The sequence below is a fragment of the Sus scrofa genome, chromosome 14, assembly GCF_000003025.6.
Source record: "Sus scrofa isolate TJ Tabasco breed Duroc chromosome 14, Sscrofa11.1, whole genome shotgun sequence".
In the NCBI taxonomy this organism is placed as follows: domain Eukaryota; kingdom Metazoa; phylum Chordata; class Mammalia; order Artiodactyla; family Suidae; genus Sus; species Sus scrofa.
Window position 1 is genome coordinate 112,992,772 of NC_010456.5, and position 19,081 is coordinate 113,011,852.

General features: G+C 40.9%; 1 protein-coding gene across 3 annotated transcripts in view; it reads right to left on the reverse strand.

Annotated features, from left to right (window-relative positions):
- Positions 1 to 19,081, reverse strand: part of C14H10orf76 (chromosome 14 C10orf76 homolog) — a 195,711-nt gene that overhangs the window by 115,483 nt on the left and 61,147 nt on the right. For all 3 annotated transcript variants that reach the window (XR_002338442.1, XM_021072731.1, XM_021072732.1), the window contains one exon: positions 13,641 to 13,729. Coding sequence is in view for 2 of the 3 variants with exons in the window: in XM_021072731.1 (XP_020928390.1) it covers positions 13,641 to 13,729 (89 nt within the window). In the remaining variant the exon portion in view is untranslated. The remainder of the gene's footprint in view (positions 1 to 13,640; positions 13,730 to 19,081) is intronic.

The window sequence follows — 19,081 nt, forward strand, 5'->3', positions numbered from 1 at the left end:
TCCCTGGAAGTCATCATTCTCCAGAGGAAATTTAATAGGCAGCTAAAATGAACAAAGCAACCTTAAAATTGGCTCCCACAAGCTACTGACAACAAGGACCACAATTCCTCTTCAAGAGGGAATGCCCTAAATATCCCATAAAACAGTGCTTTTTTTCCTCCAATATCTGGCTCCAACTTCACACTCATTCTATCAATTTTTCTGGGGGCTATACACACAGCACACACATTGTCTTCTATCCTCTGACCCAATATGATGGGAGTTCAAAGTCTGTGAGGCTTCAACAAGCCAATTACAGAGTTTTCGAGCTAATGGACCTAAGGGCCCATTTAATCCAATTCCCTTATTTATGGATTCAAAAACATCCCACCATGACCACCACCATTCCAACTAGTTAGTGACTAAGCAGGAACTAGAACCTGGTCTCCTATTTAGTGTTCATTCTACCATTCCATTAAGATAAGATTAAACAAATAAAGGGGCCAGATACAGTCAAATGTTAACAGGAAGGAAGCTTACATATAAATGGTACCCTTCAACTTGCTGACTATATTGTTACCAACACTTGTCTAGACTCTGTGTGGTTTATAACTTTCCCCACCTACTGGCTACTCCAAGGTTATTTTCACATATTTGGTCACCTTCTTTTGGTCCTCAGCTACTTATTAGAGTACAGATGGGTTTTTTGTTTTTGTCTTTTGTCTTTTTAGGGCCACACCCGCAACACCATGCTAGGAGTCAAATCGGAGCTACAGCTGCTGGCCTACACCACAGCAATAGCAACGCCAGCTTCAAGCCTTGTCTGCAACCTACACCACTGCTCATGGCAACTGAGCGAGGCCAGAGGTCCAACCTGCGTCCTCATGGACGATAGTTGTTACTTTTGAATCACAACAGGAACTCCCTTATTTTTGTTTTGTTTTGTTTTGGTTTGGTTTTTTTTTGTTTTTTGTTTTTTGTCTTTTTGCTATTTCTTGGGCCGCTCCCGCGGCATATGGAGTTTCCCAGGCTAGGGGTCTAATCGGAGCTGTAGCTGCCAGCCTATGCCAGAACCATAGCAACTCGGGATCTGAGCCACGTCTACAACCTACACCACAGCTCACGGCAACGCCGGATCCTTAACCCACTGAGCAAGGGCAGGGATCGAACCCACAACCTCATGGTTCCTAGTCGGATTCGTTAACCACTGCGCCACGACGGGAACTCCTGTTTTGTTTTTTTTACAGCCACACCCAAGTCATATGGAAGTTCCCCGGCCAGAGGTTGAACCCGATTCTTAACCCATTGCACCACAGTGGGAACTCCAAGTACAGATGTTTAATATCTCATCATTACCTTTCTTCTACTTAGTCTCAACACTAAAAAGCTCTCAGGAGCTTTTCTCAGCATAAACCGCCTCAGCAGGCCTTCTATATCTGCTCTTATCTCTCTTTTTTATTTTATTTATTTATTTATTTTTGTCTTTTGTCCTTTTTAGGATTGCACCCACAGCATATGAAGGTTCGTAGGCTAGGGGTTTAATCAGAGCTGCAGCCACCAGCCTACACACAGCCACAACAACGCCAGATCCAAGCCACATCTGCGACTTACACCATGGCTCATGGCAACACCAGATCTTTAACTCACTGACTGAGGCCAAGGATCGAACCTGCAACCTCACAGTTCCTAGTCAGATTTGTTTCTGCTATCACAATGGGAACGCCTTATCTCTTCTTTAAATCTCAACTTTCACAAACCTCTATCTCCCTTTCTGTTTCTTCTTCCTCTCTAGTATCTTTTAAAAATAACAGCAATAAATGTCAACTAAACTGTTCCTATTTCTCTTACTTAGGGTTGCTTCTTTCAAATTATGTGGAATATGATCGAATATGGAATATAGAATCTGGACTTCAAAGGGAGCCAAAATCTCCTTTATTTATGGAAAATCAGAACTGAAACAAAAATCATGAGTATAAACAATTAATAGCCAGGCTTACTCATAAGCTATTTCAGTATAGCACTACAAACAGGATTTAATCACAGGCCAGAGAATAGTCTTAGGCCAGGGGCAGGCTCAAGGGCAGCAGATAACTGGTTCTCAGGATCTCAGTGCCAACACACAAGTAGCAAAGACCTCATGCTTGCTGGCTCCTGGCTCACCACTCTTCACACACACACACACATTTTTAGAAAACTGCCCTTGATCCACTTATCCACTTGGTACCATATGGGCACATGACCGGCCAAACTATTCCAAGGACAGTCACAAATTAACAGTACACAGAGAGAAGAGTTAAAATAACTACAAAAGATAATGGGTTGGTTGTATAAACATAGTATTGTTAATTAGTAATGTCTATAAGTGATTGGTATCAAGTACAATACATGTTGTAGTCATTGTGAAGATAAGAGGGGCAGGATACTTTCTTTTTTATTTGTCTTTTTAGGGCCACACCCTTGGCATATGTAGGTTTCGGGCTAGGGGTCGAATCAGACCTGAAGCAGCCAGCCTATGCCACAGCCACAACAATGCTGGATCCAAGGTGCATCTGTGACCTACACCACAGCTCATGGCAACACTGGATCCTTAACCCACTGAGCAAGGCCAGGGATCAAACCCGTGTCCTATTAACTATCCAATGAAATAGGTATTATTCGCCTCAAATTACATTATGACAAAATTGAAATTCAAAAGGATTAAATAAGTAACCCAAAGCCACACAGTTGGTTGAAGCTAAATTGCATTAAGGGCAACATACCAGGAAGAAGGTCCATAAACTCCCCCTGCTGAGGTCTATGAAACTGTACTGGTTCTTCCCAAACTTCAATTAAAGAAACATTTGTTGAGGTTGGGGGAGCAAGCTATCCAGGGCCAATACCTATATTTGCCACCCAAAACCATAACTTTAATCAGAACACCACTAGCCAGGCCCTCAAATATCCAAGTGACCAATAGGAAAATCCTGTAAGTTCAAGTCCATCTCTCTTGCAAATGTATCAGGATTTCACTCCTGACCTAGGACACTTTAACCTGAACACTCTCAAAAACAAGAAGTTGAAAGTAAGGTCTCAAGTGTATGTGCACCTGTGTTCACAAAAGCATTATTCACAATAGCCAAAAGGTGGAAACAATACAAGAATCCATTGACAGAGGAACAGATTGATGGAATCCATCAGCAGTATAAGTGATGAGCTGAAATTTACATCATGGTACACAGTACTGAGTATAAGCCAAACATACAAAGGTGTTTCCCTTTTGATGAGGAAAAAAGAAGCCAAATATACTCAATCAGCAGAAAGCCATGGACTCTTGGGCAGGAATGCAAATTCAAAGCAAAACCCTGGACAGACTTCAAGACAATACTGTGGCAGTCTTCAGAATAATAAAGTTTATAATCAAAGCTAATAACACACCAAACAACAGCTGACCTTTGAAAAACAGGAATTTGAACTGTGCATGTCCACCTATAATTGGATTTTTTTTTAATTACTTTTTGTCCATACCCACAGCATATGGAAGTTCCTCAGCCAGGGATCAAACGCACGCCATAACAGGGACCCAAGCCACCAGAGTGACAATGCCAGATCCTTAACATGCTGAGCCACAGAGAACTCCCATTTGGATTTTTTAAAATAAATGCATACTATAGTACTACACAATCAGTGGTTGGTTGAATCCACAAATGCAAGACTATGGATAGGAAGGGCCAAGTATAAAGTTACAGACAGATTTTTGACAGGGGTCAGGGAGCAGGGGTAGGGGTGTCAGCACTCGAATGTTTAAGAGTCAGATATACTAATAATACTGTAGGAAATCCTTGGGGACTTTGGGTTTGACTCTTAATCTTTTCTATTTCTACTAAAAAATAAAAATTAAAAAAAATAGAGAAGTTATATCAGTGCACTATTTGAGGTATTACAGTACACATACAATGTTTAAGTTGTAGGGAACTGGGTGGTCCATACACACTTATTCCTTCACTGGAAAGTCTTTTCTACCAGGCACTTTGAAAACTTAGTTTCTTGGTTCTCTCTCAAGAACTACACATTGGGAGTTCCCATTGTAATTCAGTGGGTTAAGGACCTGACATAGTCTCCATGAGGATGTGGGTTCGCTCCCTGACCTCACTCAATGGGTTAAGGATCCAGTGTTGCTGCAAGCTACAGTGCACGTCTGCAGCACAGATCGCAGATGCGACTCGGATCCAGTTTTGCCGTGGCGGTGGCATAGGCCTCAGCTGCCGCTCTAATTCCACTCCTAGCCTAGGAACTTCCATATATTGCAAATGCAGCTATAAAAACAATCAAACAAAAACTACGAATTGGCTGCAACTGCTGCCTCTCTTGACTCTAGTACTAGAGGCAAGTGTCAGGCTCCTATTTAGCTTTAGTCTCGGCTCCTTTCCTTGGAGACTCTCACGCATTAAATATGGCAGCAATGTACATAAGTTCTGACTATTCTGTATGTAGACACAAGTGGAATAAAGGACAGTGTGCAGGAGTTCCCGTCGTGGGGCAGTGGTTAACAAATCTGACTAGGAACCATGAGGTTTCGGGTTCAGTCCCTGCCCTTGCTTAGTGGGTTAACGATCCGATCCGGCGCTGCCGGGAGCTGTGGTGTAGGTTGCAGACGCGGCTCGGATCCCTCCATATGCCACAGGAGCGGCCCAAGAAATAGCAAAAAAAGACAAAAAAAAAAAAAAAAAAAAAAAAAGGACAGTGTGCAGGTTCCGGGAAGCTGAGCCAGGAATGCATACCCTGATGGTTCCGAGTCCCAAGTGAATTCCCATCCACCTGAGAATCATGCTGCCTTACACAGGTCCCCCTTACTCCACAAGGAACATTGTTGGCAGAGCTGTTCCTAGCATTGATGTACCTACACAATGAGAAGTCTCCCAGACTTTTTCCTATCCTGCTTTGAATTCAAGGGGAGGAAAAGAAGGTAACAAGCAGCAAACTGTGTTGCCATGTAGAAGAGTAGAATGAATTACTGGCTATGGGAATTTCTCCAGAACTAAAACCTGTTCCCCACATTGAGGTAAACCAGGTGCAATGAGGAACAAGCCAACAAAAGGAAGACACAATTAAGTGGTAGCTCAGAGCCTGCCTCAGAGAAGCAAAGGGGAGTTTTAATTACAAAACCAAGTGAATGACATTTAAATAAGATTAAAACAGGAAGGAGACAGAGAGCCTCCAGCAGAGCACAAATAAATGTCTCCAAAGAATCAGGTCAGAGAAAGCTGTCTGTTTGAACAGCTTCTACATGCTACGAAGAGAAAGAGAAAGCAAAGACAAGACTCAGCCAGGCCCTATTTTGTGGCCCGACATTGAGCTAGTATGAGATGTCACAGATCCCAAGTCAAAACCCAATCATTAGGGGAAATGGATAATTTCACAGTAACTGATAGTAGAAAAATATTAGCACCTCACTTGCTTAGAAGAAAAGCAGAACTCAAAGGACAGGCTAGAAATAGCACTAGTGTAACAAGCCAATGCCTCTAAACCCCAGAGGCACTATAAACTCTAGCCAATTCTAGCATCTCTGGACAAAATCACCAATTACCTAGGGGCATTGCCAGCAATCAGCAAGCTCACTGTCAATCAGCAAAGTGGTACAGGAAGGACTTAGAAACCAACACTTATCAGTAGAATAATTTAAAAATACACTAGGTGGCTTCTCAGAATACAGGTGGCTTGGGTGCAAACCCAAGCACCTCACTGAAACAGTGAATCTAACGAGAAAATGAAATGGCTTTGGTTGTGTGCTATGAGCCTCTCCAGGTGAAAAGAGCACAAAAGTCAGTATATCCAGTGGGAGGATTCTGGGAAGAGTAGGAAACAACGGGAATTTCTCTCTCCACCTAGACAATAACTGCACTGGCAGAATCTGTCTGATGTAACTATTTTAGAACTCTGCACTCTAATGACGGTTTGCAACTTCCAAAACTTGAATGGTTAATTTGGTTCATTTGGTCAATTTCAATTCTTAGCACATTAGCAGCTACCAATCCCCCAATCCCCAGGCCTCTGTTAGCAGCTGTGCACTTGTTTCTGAAGCAAGGGTGCACGTAGCTTGTGGGAGCTAAGGTGGGCAAAAAGGGCTGTCTTCCAAATATTGGGGATCTGTTTTCTGATCACTGATCGCTGCTTCTAATCACAGAAGGGCAAAGAAGTGGGCAGCCATTTTTGTTGTGCTTCCCCTCATTGTTGCAAGTCCTTCCCCCTCCAGATAAATGACTTTTAGATTTAAAGCGCCAGTACCTCTTTCTCCCCACCTTCATTTTTTGCTTTTCCTCTTCCGGGAGCCAGACATTAAAAGCAAAAGCATTCATTTTCTTTCTTTTTTAATGGCCACACCCACAGCTGTAGCAACACTGAATCCATTAACCCACTGCACTGGGCTGGAGATTGAACCCTGCCTCCACAGCAACCTGAGCTGCTATAGTCAAGATTCCTAACCCACCTCGCTACAGATTCAAAAACAACTGCACATACAGAAAAAATTAGAGAGTGACTGCACATGCCCAAGAACAGACTGAGAAGAGACCGAAGAAGATATGAGGTTTATACCTCAGGCTGATTGTCAACACAGAGCCTATAATAAAAAACAAAAACAATAAACAAAAAATTTAAAAAAAAATGCAAACTGCAGGAAGGGGGAGAACCTGATTTTTTGACTCTTAAGGACATTATGAGTGAAATAAGCCAGTGGCAAAAAGAGAAATACTATATGATTCCACTTACATAGGGTACTTTTAGAATAGTCAAAATCATAAAGACAGACGATAAAATGGAGGTTGCCAGGGGCTGGGAGGAAAGAGGAAGAGTTTCAGTTTTATACAATGAAAAGAGTTGTAGGAAACAATGGTGGTGATGGCTGCCAACAGTGTGAATGTATTTAATACCACTGAACATACATTTAAAAGTGGTTAAGATGGTAAATTTAATATTATGTACATTTTAGCACAATAAAAAGTCAGTACATCAACAGACTGCACTGTCTAAAGGCTCCACACCCCTCTAGGTGAACCAGAAAAAAGAACAGATCCTTTCTTTAAATGGAAGTTAGTATCTGTCTTACCATTTTCCTTGATGTTGAAGTGTATCTGCTAAAAGAGAAAATAAAATTCTCAACTATTTTCAATTCCTCATTTACTAAGGGACAGTGCAATCCTCATAGTTACCCCCTACCCTCTCCTTTATTATGAAAATGAGTTTTTATGTGAAAGTTCCCGTATGGAACTTAGAAATGCAAGATTCCATACACCTCATTCCTGTGCAGTCGCCTCAAACTAAACATGCTTAGAAGCCACTGCATTATTTTAGGGCTCTATACCAACACTGGTCATTTCTTCCAACATTGCCACCCTAAAAGAGAGTCAAGTTCCCATCGTGGCTCAGGGGTAACAAACCCGACTACTACCCATGAGGACGCAGGTTCGATCCCTCAGCTTGCTCAGTGGGTTAAGTATCCAGTGTTGTTGTTGAGCTGTGGTGTAGGTCACAGATGTGGCTCAGATCCCGTGTTGCTGAGGCTGTGGCATAGGCCAGCAGCTGCAGCTCCAACTGGACCCCTAGCCTGGGAACTTCCATATGCTACAAGTATGGCCCTAAAAAGTCAAAAAAAAAAAAAAAAAAAAAAAAAGATAGTCAAAATTACCCCGAAAGAAATCTAATAGTCAATGAGACCATGTCTCAGTGGAGCCATCTGATATAGAACCAAGAACTTACTTTCTGCCAAAATGAGAAAAAAACCACTAACAGGCTTGTCCTACTCACGTGAGATCCAGGAAACGATGACACCTAATGAAACCAAATGATACTTTCCTAAACAACCAGTATAGGCAGAGCAACAAAAGCACAGCTACTCCTTCCTCTGCCTCTTTTAGTTGACAAGATGCTAATGGGCCTACGAGAGTTGACATTTCTCTGGATAGGAAGTGCTTTCATGTGCAGGAAAAAAAAAAAAAAAAAAAAAAAACCACAGAGATTTATCACTCTTTTAAGGGGTTTTTAGGTGAGAATCTTTTTCTCCCTCTAACAGGCTAAACTTGTTAGAAATTCTTATCTTTTGCTTCTGCCAAGTTTCTGAGAGTAAGGTTCAAAATAGTATAAATTTTGGATTTAGCCAAATGTGGTGATTTGAAGGAAAAAAGAGATTCCTGGGATTCTTTTTTAGTCCTGGGGCTTTGTACACTGCTGTAGAGAATCTTTCATAACAAAATTATGAAAAGAAAGAAATACCTTCTAATGTCCCTATATCAGAACATTCTAACTTTGAGAGGAATTGATTATTCACAGAAGAAAGGAGCAGCCATATTTTTGCATGGAAGTTAGGGCAGTCTTAATTAGGCACATCAAGCCTAGAACACATCTTGTAACACATTCCCCTAAATCAGAGAAAATTTAGGGGGAAGAGGAAGAACAATTTAAAAAGCAATTCTAAGAACAAAACAGCAATAACAGCTGCCAAAATTCTTTTTCCCATAGACTCTAGCTGTTTACTGCTCTTTTCCACCTAGATACCCTCTTCAAAACTAAAAGAAGCAATATTGTAGAGTTATATAAGATGTCACCCTTGGAGGAAGGAAGCTGGGTAAAGGGTACAAGAACTCTCTGTACTATTTTTGCAACTTCCTGTGAGTCTATAATTATATCAAAATAAAAAGTTTAAAAATGAAACTAAACTAAAAAAAGCAGACAGTTAAAAATTCAAAGGACATGGGGTTCCCTGGTGGCCTAGGGGTTAAAGATTTGGCATTGTCACTGGTGTGGCTCAGGTTTGATCCCTGACCAGGAATTTCTGCACGTTGAGGTAGCGGACAAAAATTTTTTTTTCAAAGCACAGTTTTCCAAAATCAGGAAGGGGCTGCCAAACTGTCAAAGCTAAATCTATATAAGAACTGCCAAATAAACCTATGGCTCAGATCAGTCTTTTCTCTTGAAAATTTTCAGTCCTCTATGACAACACCTACAGTGTAACAAGCTCCCAATGAAAGACTCTCAATTCACAATCTCAAGGTGTGCCTAACCATGAAGTCATAGGCTTCTATCAGTGATGAGAATGCCAGCTGGATCCAGGAAGCTGTGACACTCTCCGGGTTTTCTATTTTTCCCAATAGGTATCTGAAAGGTCAGGCCATGTACAATTTCTCTCTTTTTCACAAAGCTGTGAATGTTTTGGATGCTATTTAGCACAGTGAAGCTGAACAGATTGTTTTGGGGGCTTTAGGGGCCTCTCTTCCTGCAGGGAGGCAAATGTTGCCTAGTGATCTGAGCACAGGAGTCAGGAACTCTAAGTTCTAATCATGACTCTGTTCAGTGTCTGGATCTGTGATCCTTAGCAAGTCGCTTATCCTTCTATACTTCTACTCAATTCTCCAACAAATGGTGATGAAAGTAATGACTTATCACCCAGGGATGGGGCAGAGTGAAAGGGTAAGAAGGACTGTGGGCCATAGATAAATGTCAAATATAAAATGCCAATACAAACCTGCCTTTAAATCACCCATGTTTTCACAGGGTGGAAAGCTACCTTATTTAAATGCAGACTGCCTCCCCTGTGCCCCTTCTGGTTGCAATGGAAGTAAAATAAGCTGACTCCATGAAGCTCTGTTCAAGTATTTCCCTCTCCAACAACTACATGCATTTCTCTAAACATTCTGCTCATTCTTTGGTCAATGGCTTAGAAATCATCTAAGTTTCCATTTTTACCTGGTTAAAAGCAATCCATGTATCTGTAGGTAAGGAAAAAAGAGACAAAGGAAAGAGAAACCACCCACCTTTCACTCCCTTTCATGTCAACAACTCAAATAAAAGGTGATGTAGTCAGCTCAAAAGAAATATGACAACAAACATCTTAATACTATGAGTATTATTTTGAGGTCGACATTATGCTGCTTCAAGAGAATGCTGATTCATCATTAATGGAAATTCTACATACCCAATCATCCATTTATTTATTCATTCAAATGTTTTCTTTAGGCCCTATTACAAGCCAAGTAGTGTGCCAGGGATAAAACAATGATGGAAACACAAGCCAGGAAGTTTTTTAGAAGGAAAGACAGATACTTAAACAAATCATTCAGACATACGCAAACATAGTAAAACAGTGCGATATGTTAAAAGAGAAGCCCAAAATTCTGTAAGAAGACACAAGAAACAAAACACAGTGACCAACATGGTCTTTAGCCTCAAGAAGTTCAGAGAAATTACTAAGCTAAAGTTTCCAGGAGGAATGCAGTACAATCAGTAAATAAAGAAAAACTATTTAACCAGACACTAAGATGTTCTGTGAAAACAGAACTGGGAGGCCATGGAACCTAAAGTTAAGACAGGGATTCTTAACATGGGATCATGGATGGGCTTCCGAAGGTACACAACTCTTTGAAATTATATGCAAAATGCTTATGTGCAAATGAACATTTTTCTGGATGCAAAGATCATATCTTTCATTATATTCTCAAAGGTAAGGAAATATTTCACTAAGATCTTACCCTAAAACCCAGTTTTCTATCTTTATCAGAGAAAAGTTTCAAGAGCTAACCTGTTACTCAAAATAGGATATCTGGGTAGCCTAGAGGTCAGAGAAAAAAGCTTTTGATCATTCCATAATTTGGTAGAAAATAATGACTACTGCAAAGAAGGCAATGAGAAAGGCAGGACTTCTTCCTTTCCATATTCAAGTTGAGGTTAGCCTAAATATATTTCTGCACATACTTAGATGCCACAGTGACAGGCATCATATAAATAGACAGTGGCAATAGGGAACAGGTCAGGGATTATATCTGTAAAACCAACCTATCAGGCAGGATTAAATCCCCAACTAATATAGCTGGCTCTTCCTCAACCATAAAACCAAGCCTGAAAATTCCCTACAGGAATCTGAAGGGGGACCTCTAGCTATCGCCCCAATAACAAAGAGCTACTGCAGTCAAACAATGTAAGCATAAAAATCACCACTTGAAGCACAGTGAGACCAAATACCCCCATCCCAAATGACAAAAGGGATGGTCAACAAGCACATGAAAAAGCGCTCAACATCACTAATTATTAGAGAAATGCAAATCAAAACTACAAGAGGTACCACTTCACACCAGTCAGAATGGCCATCATTAACAAGCCAAATGACAAAAGGCATTTGCACCCTAGACAATAGGCCTAGACGCCCTAGGTCTCCCGTGTGTCTGAGCTAACAACACATGCTGTATCATCTGATTTATAAATAAAATTCAACTAAACGTTGCGGCACATGTATGGGCAGGCATCTATACACATAAGCATATTTGCCACAATGAGTTCACACATGTCCCTCAGATCCATAAGTCTAGAAGGCAAAAAAAAAAAAAAAAAAAAAAAGAGTGAAAACACAGGTATACTACATGTGAGGGGTAGTACCAGCCGAGGAGTAGGCGGATCCACAACAGCCACATTTATATTCACTGATTGCAATATTATACATTATGGGCTCTGATACATCAGATGTAGTGTAATATTTTGCAGCTTTCCTTAACACCTGCTGCTCTGCATCTCACTGTATATACTTCATGTATAAACACAGGGGACCAGGGTTCCAGGAGGGCTAATCCAGTCTACAAAGGAAAAGTAGCTAACCTCACCTGGCAGAGAATTCTAGTACAAATGCCTCTCCCTTCAGAGCAAACAGCCATCCAGGCCTCACTCATGACAATCATACAAACCTCCTCTGAACCTATCAAGGGCCTTAGAATGCCAATTAATCAGTCCTGAGATAGCAAATAATTATAAACAGAGCTGAACATGACATAAAGTACTCAAAGAAAGAGTCAACTGACCAACACAGTATAAAGAATGGTCTTCTGCCTCAAAGTTTCCTAGCCAGAATGGGGAAAGCTAAGATCCAGAAAAAAATAAATAGACACTTTTTATCTCTTTAAAAGATAATTGCTTCTTTAAATAAAAATGACTGCAGTGATTTGTAGGTTTATAACATATATAAAAGTAAAATGTATGACAATAATAGCAGAAAGGACAGGATACAAGGTGGAAGTAGGAGAATAATGGGGAGCCCTGGGCCCCAGGGAGACAGATCAGAAGGAACAGTAGAAGGCAATGGAACAGGCAATGGAACAGGACAACAGATGATGAGGACAGGAGAAAAGCCAGAGAGATCCTAGCAGCCAGAGACAGGATGGCCAGGTTAGGAAGGAAAGAAAAGAGAATAAAATAGAAAATAAAACCAGAAGAGAATCAAAGGCAGGCAGAAATTACTACTACCACCTCTTTAGCACTGTAATGTATAACGTCATCCCCGTTAGAGCCATAAACCATTTGTACTTGTTTCAAGTCCTAAAATTATACAAGCTTCCAGAGATTTGCATCATCTTTGCGTTATCTCTTCAACCCTAAATTTCTAGAGACTAATAGTCATGTAACTATCTGTAGGCAACCAAACAGTCCTTTATGTTAAAAATCATTTCCTGCCTAAGAAATTCTACTACCTTTATTCATTTCAATCTCTTTTGATCTCTCTTTGGCTCTTCTGACATTCCCTCCATTTCTAGCTCTCACATAATCACACTCTTTTCTCCTAAAATATCAAAATGCCACTATTGCCACTTAGTGTTTTTCTCCTCCTCTCCCTTCACCACCATAGGCAGTCACTGCAAAGAACTTGCTAATCCATTAATTAAAGATCTCTACTTCCCATTATGAAGGGCTAAATTTAGAAAGCCAAATTGGGTTGGGAGGAAACCGTGTGTCACAACAAGTGAGATTAATTCCATGGAAGAGGGCAGGGTTACTGGCCCGTTTCTCATAAAGCCTCTGACACTAAGACACCCTCCTCTGCTCAGAATACAGAGAAGCTCTCCCAAGGGTGGGGCAACAATTCATCACTATAATCATCTGGAGAAGACTTTATTGTACCATCAGGTCACAAAAGCCAAAGGACCAATCAGCAAGCAAATGCCTCAGGAAACATGTCTCCTCTGATTGCCTGAAACCTCCAATTTAGTTGCACAAAAGAAAGGGGTGGCAAGCCAGTATTAATTGTACCCTTAGAGAAGAGCCACTTCCCGCCTGCAGGGGTGGCAGTGACTTTACTCGGCTACCAAATGGATACAAAGACAAAAGTAAATACTGTAATTTGCTGTTTTTGTCTCTGGCACAGGGGGAGTGGTACAACTGACACTGTCTGTAAACAGTAATAATGCCAGATGTAACATAAAGAACAGGATTCCCCCCATCTCTCCACCCCCTTCCCATCCTTTCTCTCTAAGACATTCCTCCTGAGATTACTCATCCTGAGGAAACACACAGAAGCTTCCCTATAGCCCATATGCCGCTACCAAATGGAACCCAGGGAGAATCCAAGTTTGTACTGACTCTCCCTACCTCACCCTTACGCAAAAGAAGAATCACTGGAATTCAAGAAATAGTTGTTTCTGCCAGCTGACAAAAAAGATATAGGGAGGAGAAGGAACAAGAGAGAAAGTATGAAGCGAGACATGTGACATGCCCAAGTTTGGATTAGAACAAGGCTGAAATGACAAAAAGTATATTGAAAGCAGAAGCATCCTAAACAAATTTAAATTAAAAAAAAAAAAAATTCAGCTTGTGCCCAGGCCTAGAATGTCATAAATGATATAGGAAAAGAGGATGAATTCAAAAGAGAAAGTTACCTGACCAGAGTTCCCGCCAGGTATAATGCAGGCGTACTCTACACTTCTTCTGGTAGCAAAGTAGTTTATGTACCACCTGAATGCAGCGTCTGTAACAGAAAATAAGAAAAGCTGGAATAAGGATGAATATGGTGTAACACACCAGAGATACCCTTTTTTTTTCTTTTTCTTTCTTTTTTTTTTTTTTTTGCTTTGTAGGGCCACACCAAGGCATATGGAAGTTCCCAGGCTAGGGGTCAAATTGGAACTACAGCTGTGCCACAGCCACAGCCACACCAGATCCCCGACCCACTGACTGAGCGAGGTCAGGGATCGAACCACCTCCTCATAGATACTGCTTGGATTCGTTTCCACTGAACCACGATAGGAAATCCAGAGATACCCTTTCTTTAGTGAGCTTTGCTAAGGCCACTAAAAACACCTGATATCAATCTGTACACATGGGAAAGAAAGGAACCTCTACCTTCAGGTGGATAAATCCCCCGCTCCCAACACACACACTGCTTATGCTAATTCCCCCTACCACTAGGAAAGGGAGCTATAACCAGACAGGTCAATATTCAATTAGGCACTCCTGATACCATTCCCTTGAGTATCTTTCCTCAGAGGAAGGATGCAACAGCGGACCAAAATTAGACTAGTCAATGCAAAATTGCAAACACAGGACACGAGGATACAAAATTAAAGATTTTTAGACTTAGGGAGTTCCCATTGTGACACAGTGGAAACGAATCTGACTAGCATCCATGAGGATGCGGGTTAGATCTCTGGCCTCACTCAATGGGTTGGGGCTCAGTGGGTTGGGGTCCAGCATTGCCGTGCACTGTGGTGTAGGTCGCAGACACAGATCAGATTTGGCCTGGCGTGGCTGTGGCGTAGGCCAGCAGCTGCAGTTCCCTTTGACCCCCTAGCCTAGGAACTTTCATATGCTGCAGGTACAGCCCTAAAAAGCAAAAAAAAAAAAAAAAAAAATTTTTAATCTGGAGGTAAATGCCCTGGACCAAACAGGATACCTGCAAAGCTTTTCTGAAATTGTGAGCATAGTCAGGGTGGAAGTGTGAAAAGCATGACTTTCCTTGTACAGTTGAATAAGTATTAAATGTTTCATGGGACCCAGCTTTGGAGATCATGCAGGTCAATAAAGAGAAAACCACTCTGGTTGCATCCAGCAGATGCCTGGGATTCTGTCAGGTGCTTTTAGCTTCAGGAATTGGCTAAAAAGAGAGGCATAGCCCTTTAAGACCAGTACATCTGATTCAACACTTAGCCTGGGAACTTCCATATGCCACAGGTGCAGCCCTTAAAAAAAAAAAAAAAAAGGGAAAAAAAAAAAAAGATTTTTAAACTAAAAAATTAAGTCTGAGTTCCTGCTATGGCACAGCGGGTTAAGATCTAGCGTTGTCTCTGTGGCACCTCAGGTTCAATAACCCGCCTGGTGAAGTAGATTAAGGATTCGGCATTGCTGCAGCTATGGGGTAGGTCACAGCTGTGACTCGGATTCAGTCCCTGGCCTGGGAACTTCTATATGCCAAGAGTGTAGCCAAAAAAACCCAAGTGTGTGTGTGTGTGTGTGTGTGTGTATGTATAGACTAAAATTAAAAGTCAAACAATACGGAAAACTACATTTGCAACAAATGACATGGAAGGATTACTATGCTTAGTATATATGAGTTTATATAAATTGATAATAAAAAATAACAATACCCCTAATAAGAAAGATGAGCAAAGGAAATGGTTAACAAATTCCCCCATCCCTGAAAAGGGGGGAAATATGGAAAGTTAACATTTTCCTACAATGTTCAACTTCATCTAAAAAAGGCATATTAAAACAAGAATCTGTTTTCGCATATCAAATTTAATATAGATTTTAATGCTGACAAAGGTACAGCAAAACAGCCACTCATATATTATCAGAAAAGCATATTTGGTACAGAGCCCTTTTAGGAGGCAATTTGGCAATCTCCATCAATAGAAGCCTTAATACTGTTTATATTCTTTGACCCATTAACACACTCTGGAAAATTCAGCTTTTTTTTTTTTTTTTTTTTTTTTTAAGGGCCATACCATGGCACATGGAGGTTCCCAGGCTAGGGGTCATCGGAGTTATAGCTGCCGGCTAAACCACAGCCACAGCGATGTGGGATCAGAGCCACATTTTCAACCTACACCACAGCTCACAGCAACTCCAGATCCTTAACCCACTGAGTGAGCCCAGGGATCGAACCCAAAACCTTTCGGTTACTAGTCAGATTCGTTTCCACTGCACCATAATGGGAACTCAGAAAATTCAGCTTTAATTCAGAATCAAAAAAAAAAAAAAAAAAGCATTAAACAAAAAGATGTTCATCATAACCTTATTTATAATAAAACTGGAGACAACTGTAGAAAGAACATCCAACACTGAGAGGATAGCAAGTAAATCATTATACTTATGTTAGATTCTAACATAATAGCTAAAGGTATAAACAATCCAAATGTCTATCAACTGATGAAGAGATAAATGAAGTGATGTTATACCATCCAAACAAAATATTAGCCATAAAAAAGAATGCTATAACATGGATGAACCCTGAAAACAGGCTAAATAAATTGGTCATAAAAGATGACATGTTTCATGTATATATAATGTTCAAAGCAGACAAATAGACAGAAAGCAGACTGAGAAGGTATGAGGGACAGAGGCCCAAGGTTTGTACTGTACTGCTCTGAGGCTCCAGGCTCATCGCACAAACCAAAAGACTGAGAAGAAAGTGTCAGATATCTTTTCTTTCATTCATCTCACAAATACTAACTGCATACCAAGTAAACATACAGCACTTAAGTATTACCAGAACCAAACTGTCAAGTTTCTATAAGTTAGATCCAGATAACCTGCCAGTTTCAGGCAAATGAAAGAGGCTCTTTCTCTTGAAACTGTTCTGACCTGAAAAAATGAGGTGGAATTCTCTGGTGGCCTAGCGGCTAAGGACTTGGCGTTCTCACAGCTGTGGCTCGAGTTCTATCCCTGGCCTGGGAACTTCTGCTTGCTGCAGGTAAGGTCAAAAAAAAAAAGAAAAAGAAAAAATGAGGCAAAAAAAAAAAAAAAAAAAAAAGAAATAAAAGAGAAAATAAGCAAGGCAAAAGGGCATAACAAAAAGTGGTCCCTCTGGTCCCTCTTTACTTATTATGCCCCAATCAAAAGTCAGCTGAATGGCAACTTCAAGTAAAGAATACTTCTAGGGGTGAGATTAAGACCCTCTTGGGTTCTACGGCTTTAATATCAGACAAAGAGTATCCCGAGATCCTATGAACTTCAGCAGACACCATATCAACCTGTGGAATATCAATCTGACAGTTCACGGTGGCAGCTAATTTCTTGGGCCTCTTAGCAGAGGACAAAAGAAGGCAAAAAACAAAAAGACAAAAAATTAAAACCCACTACAAACCTCCCTCTTGGAGTAAGAGCCAAAGACATTAGCTAAAGGGATTAAAGTGCCTGAAAACATGTCAAACACACAAGTGAAGGGAACTCAATTTGTAAATTAAAGTCCTGAAAGTTTTCAAAATACTCCCAGTAATGGGCCTGCATTGCTACCTTACTAGCCTATTCCTCTTGCCTCATTTTTTACATCTCTCTATTCTTTCTGCTCCCCATCATAAGTGGTCTGTAAGAGCTTTTCAGACAAATTCTATGAGAGGACTACATAACAGAGAGGTCTCTTAAAAAACTTCAGGATATATTAAAAATATTTCACAAACCAGGCAGAAATATAAATTAATATATTGCTTACAGAGTGATAAAATTTGTAGTGTAAATTATCCTAATACTTTCCAAATCATTTGCTGATTTTTAGAAATTGTGGTGTGATCTCCCATGTGATGCAGTTGCCACTAGCTATGAGATATCCTCGTTTGAGCCATGATTTAACACAGGAATCATGATCTGCCATTAAACGGATAGTCATTAGGTTCCTCTCTGGTACTGAAAGCTTTGTTCCAGCTCCCAAGAGTGGCTGGATGTTGCCCATGCATGACCACCCACGCACAGTACATTCCCGGACGCCAGCACTGCTCATGTGGCCTGGATCTAGACAGCCTATACCTTGGCTCTGGTCACAACATTGTCCCAATACTGAACTACTGTGGAGCAGCATGAGATACCATCTATGTCACCACCCTCTGGTGCCACCACCATGTGGTTCAAAGGCTTTCAATATCCTCTCCCGGCTCTGTTCCTGCTTCGGCATCATCCAAATGGTGACATCATTCGCCTTGTGGTCTCAATAACTTAGACTACTTACCAAGCAGAATGAAAGTTTTAACAGCTGCTTGATCTTAAAAATATACTGGATGAATGACTTCAAAATGACTGCTTAGGGCACTTCTTTTATACATGTAGTGGTTTCCTATTTCAACACAAGACAGTTCCACTTTAACATGAAATCTTCTTGTGGGGGCCACTGAGGTCTCTACCTACAGGTCTGAGAAACCCTGATTTAGAAGAGTCTAAATTTTCCATGTAAGAGTAGCTTAAAGGAGAGTTTACTCTCCTCAGAGACTATTTCCCCAAACTCCCAAATTCCGTGGCAGCAGTGAGGGTGGCGACAAGAATCAAAGACTTCAGCCGGAAGTGGGCCTCTTACTGCTCCAGGCAAGACTTTTCTTTATTCTTTTTTTTTTTTTTTTTGGATAAGCACCTTCCCCCATTAGTACTTTACCTACAAATGTGAAACTATTTCGTTTTTGACCCAGATTCTGACTTTGAGTATTAAGTCTTTCCACATGCCATATTTCTTCATATTTCACCAGGAGGATTATAAACTTATCTGAAATGGCAGAAATTCATTTTGCTTTCAATTTCTCATTGTGCTGCATGCTGCTGAAAAGCAGTACATAACGAGAAGTGAGAGCAGCAACCTGGCCTGATGCCCAGCTAGGAGCAGATAAGTTCACCTAAAAAGGACTTGATGCTCCAAGTGCCAAAAACTGGAAAAAGGACTGGAAGTGGGGTTTGGAAGATATGGAAATATGCCCATGGGTAGCAATGAAGAAAGTGAATTCAGCCTGAGGGTGAGACCTTCTGCCCAGCCTCTGTCAGCCTGATGCCTCATTATCTTCTCCATCTTCTCTAACTCAGGACATTCAATTAGGAAACAGGTGGAAAAAGAACTGAGAAGGCAAGGCAAAATAAAAAAAGCTAGGAACTAGGGGAAGGTGAGAGTTAAAATATTTAGTAAGATCAGGTTCACTGGCTTGGACATAAAGATTTGGATGGACAGACACATACCTGTAACTCTAAGTGCCAAACACAGTACACATCAGGTCATCCCCACCTTCAACCATTACCCATCATCCACTTAGTCCCAGGCAACTTTTCTTCTACTTTCCTATTCTTCATCCATGGACCCTACACTCAATTCCCTTTCTATTCTCCCAACATGCCACACTTTAAAGTCTCCAAG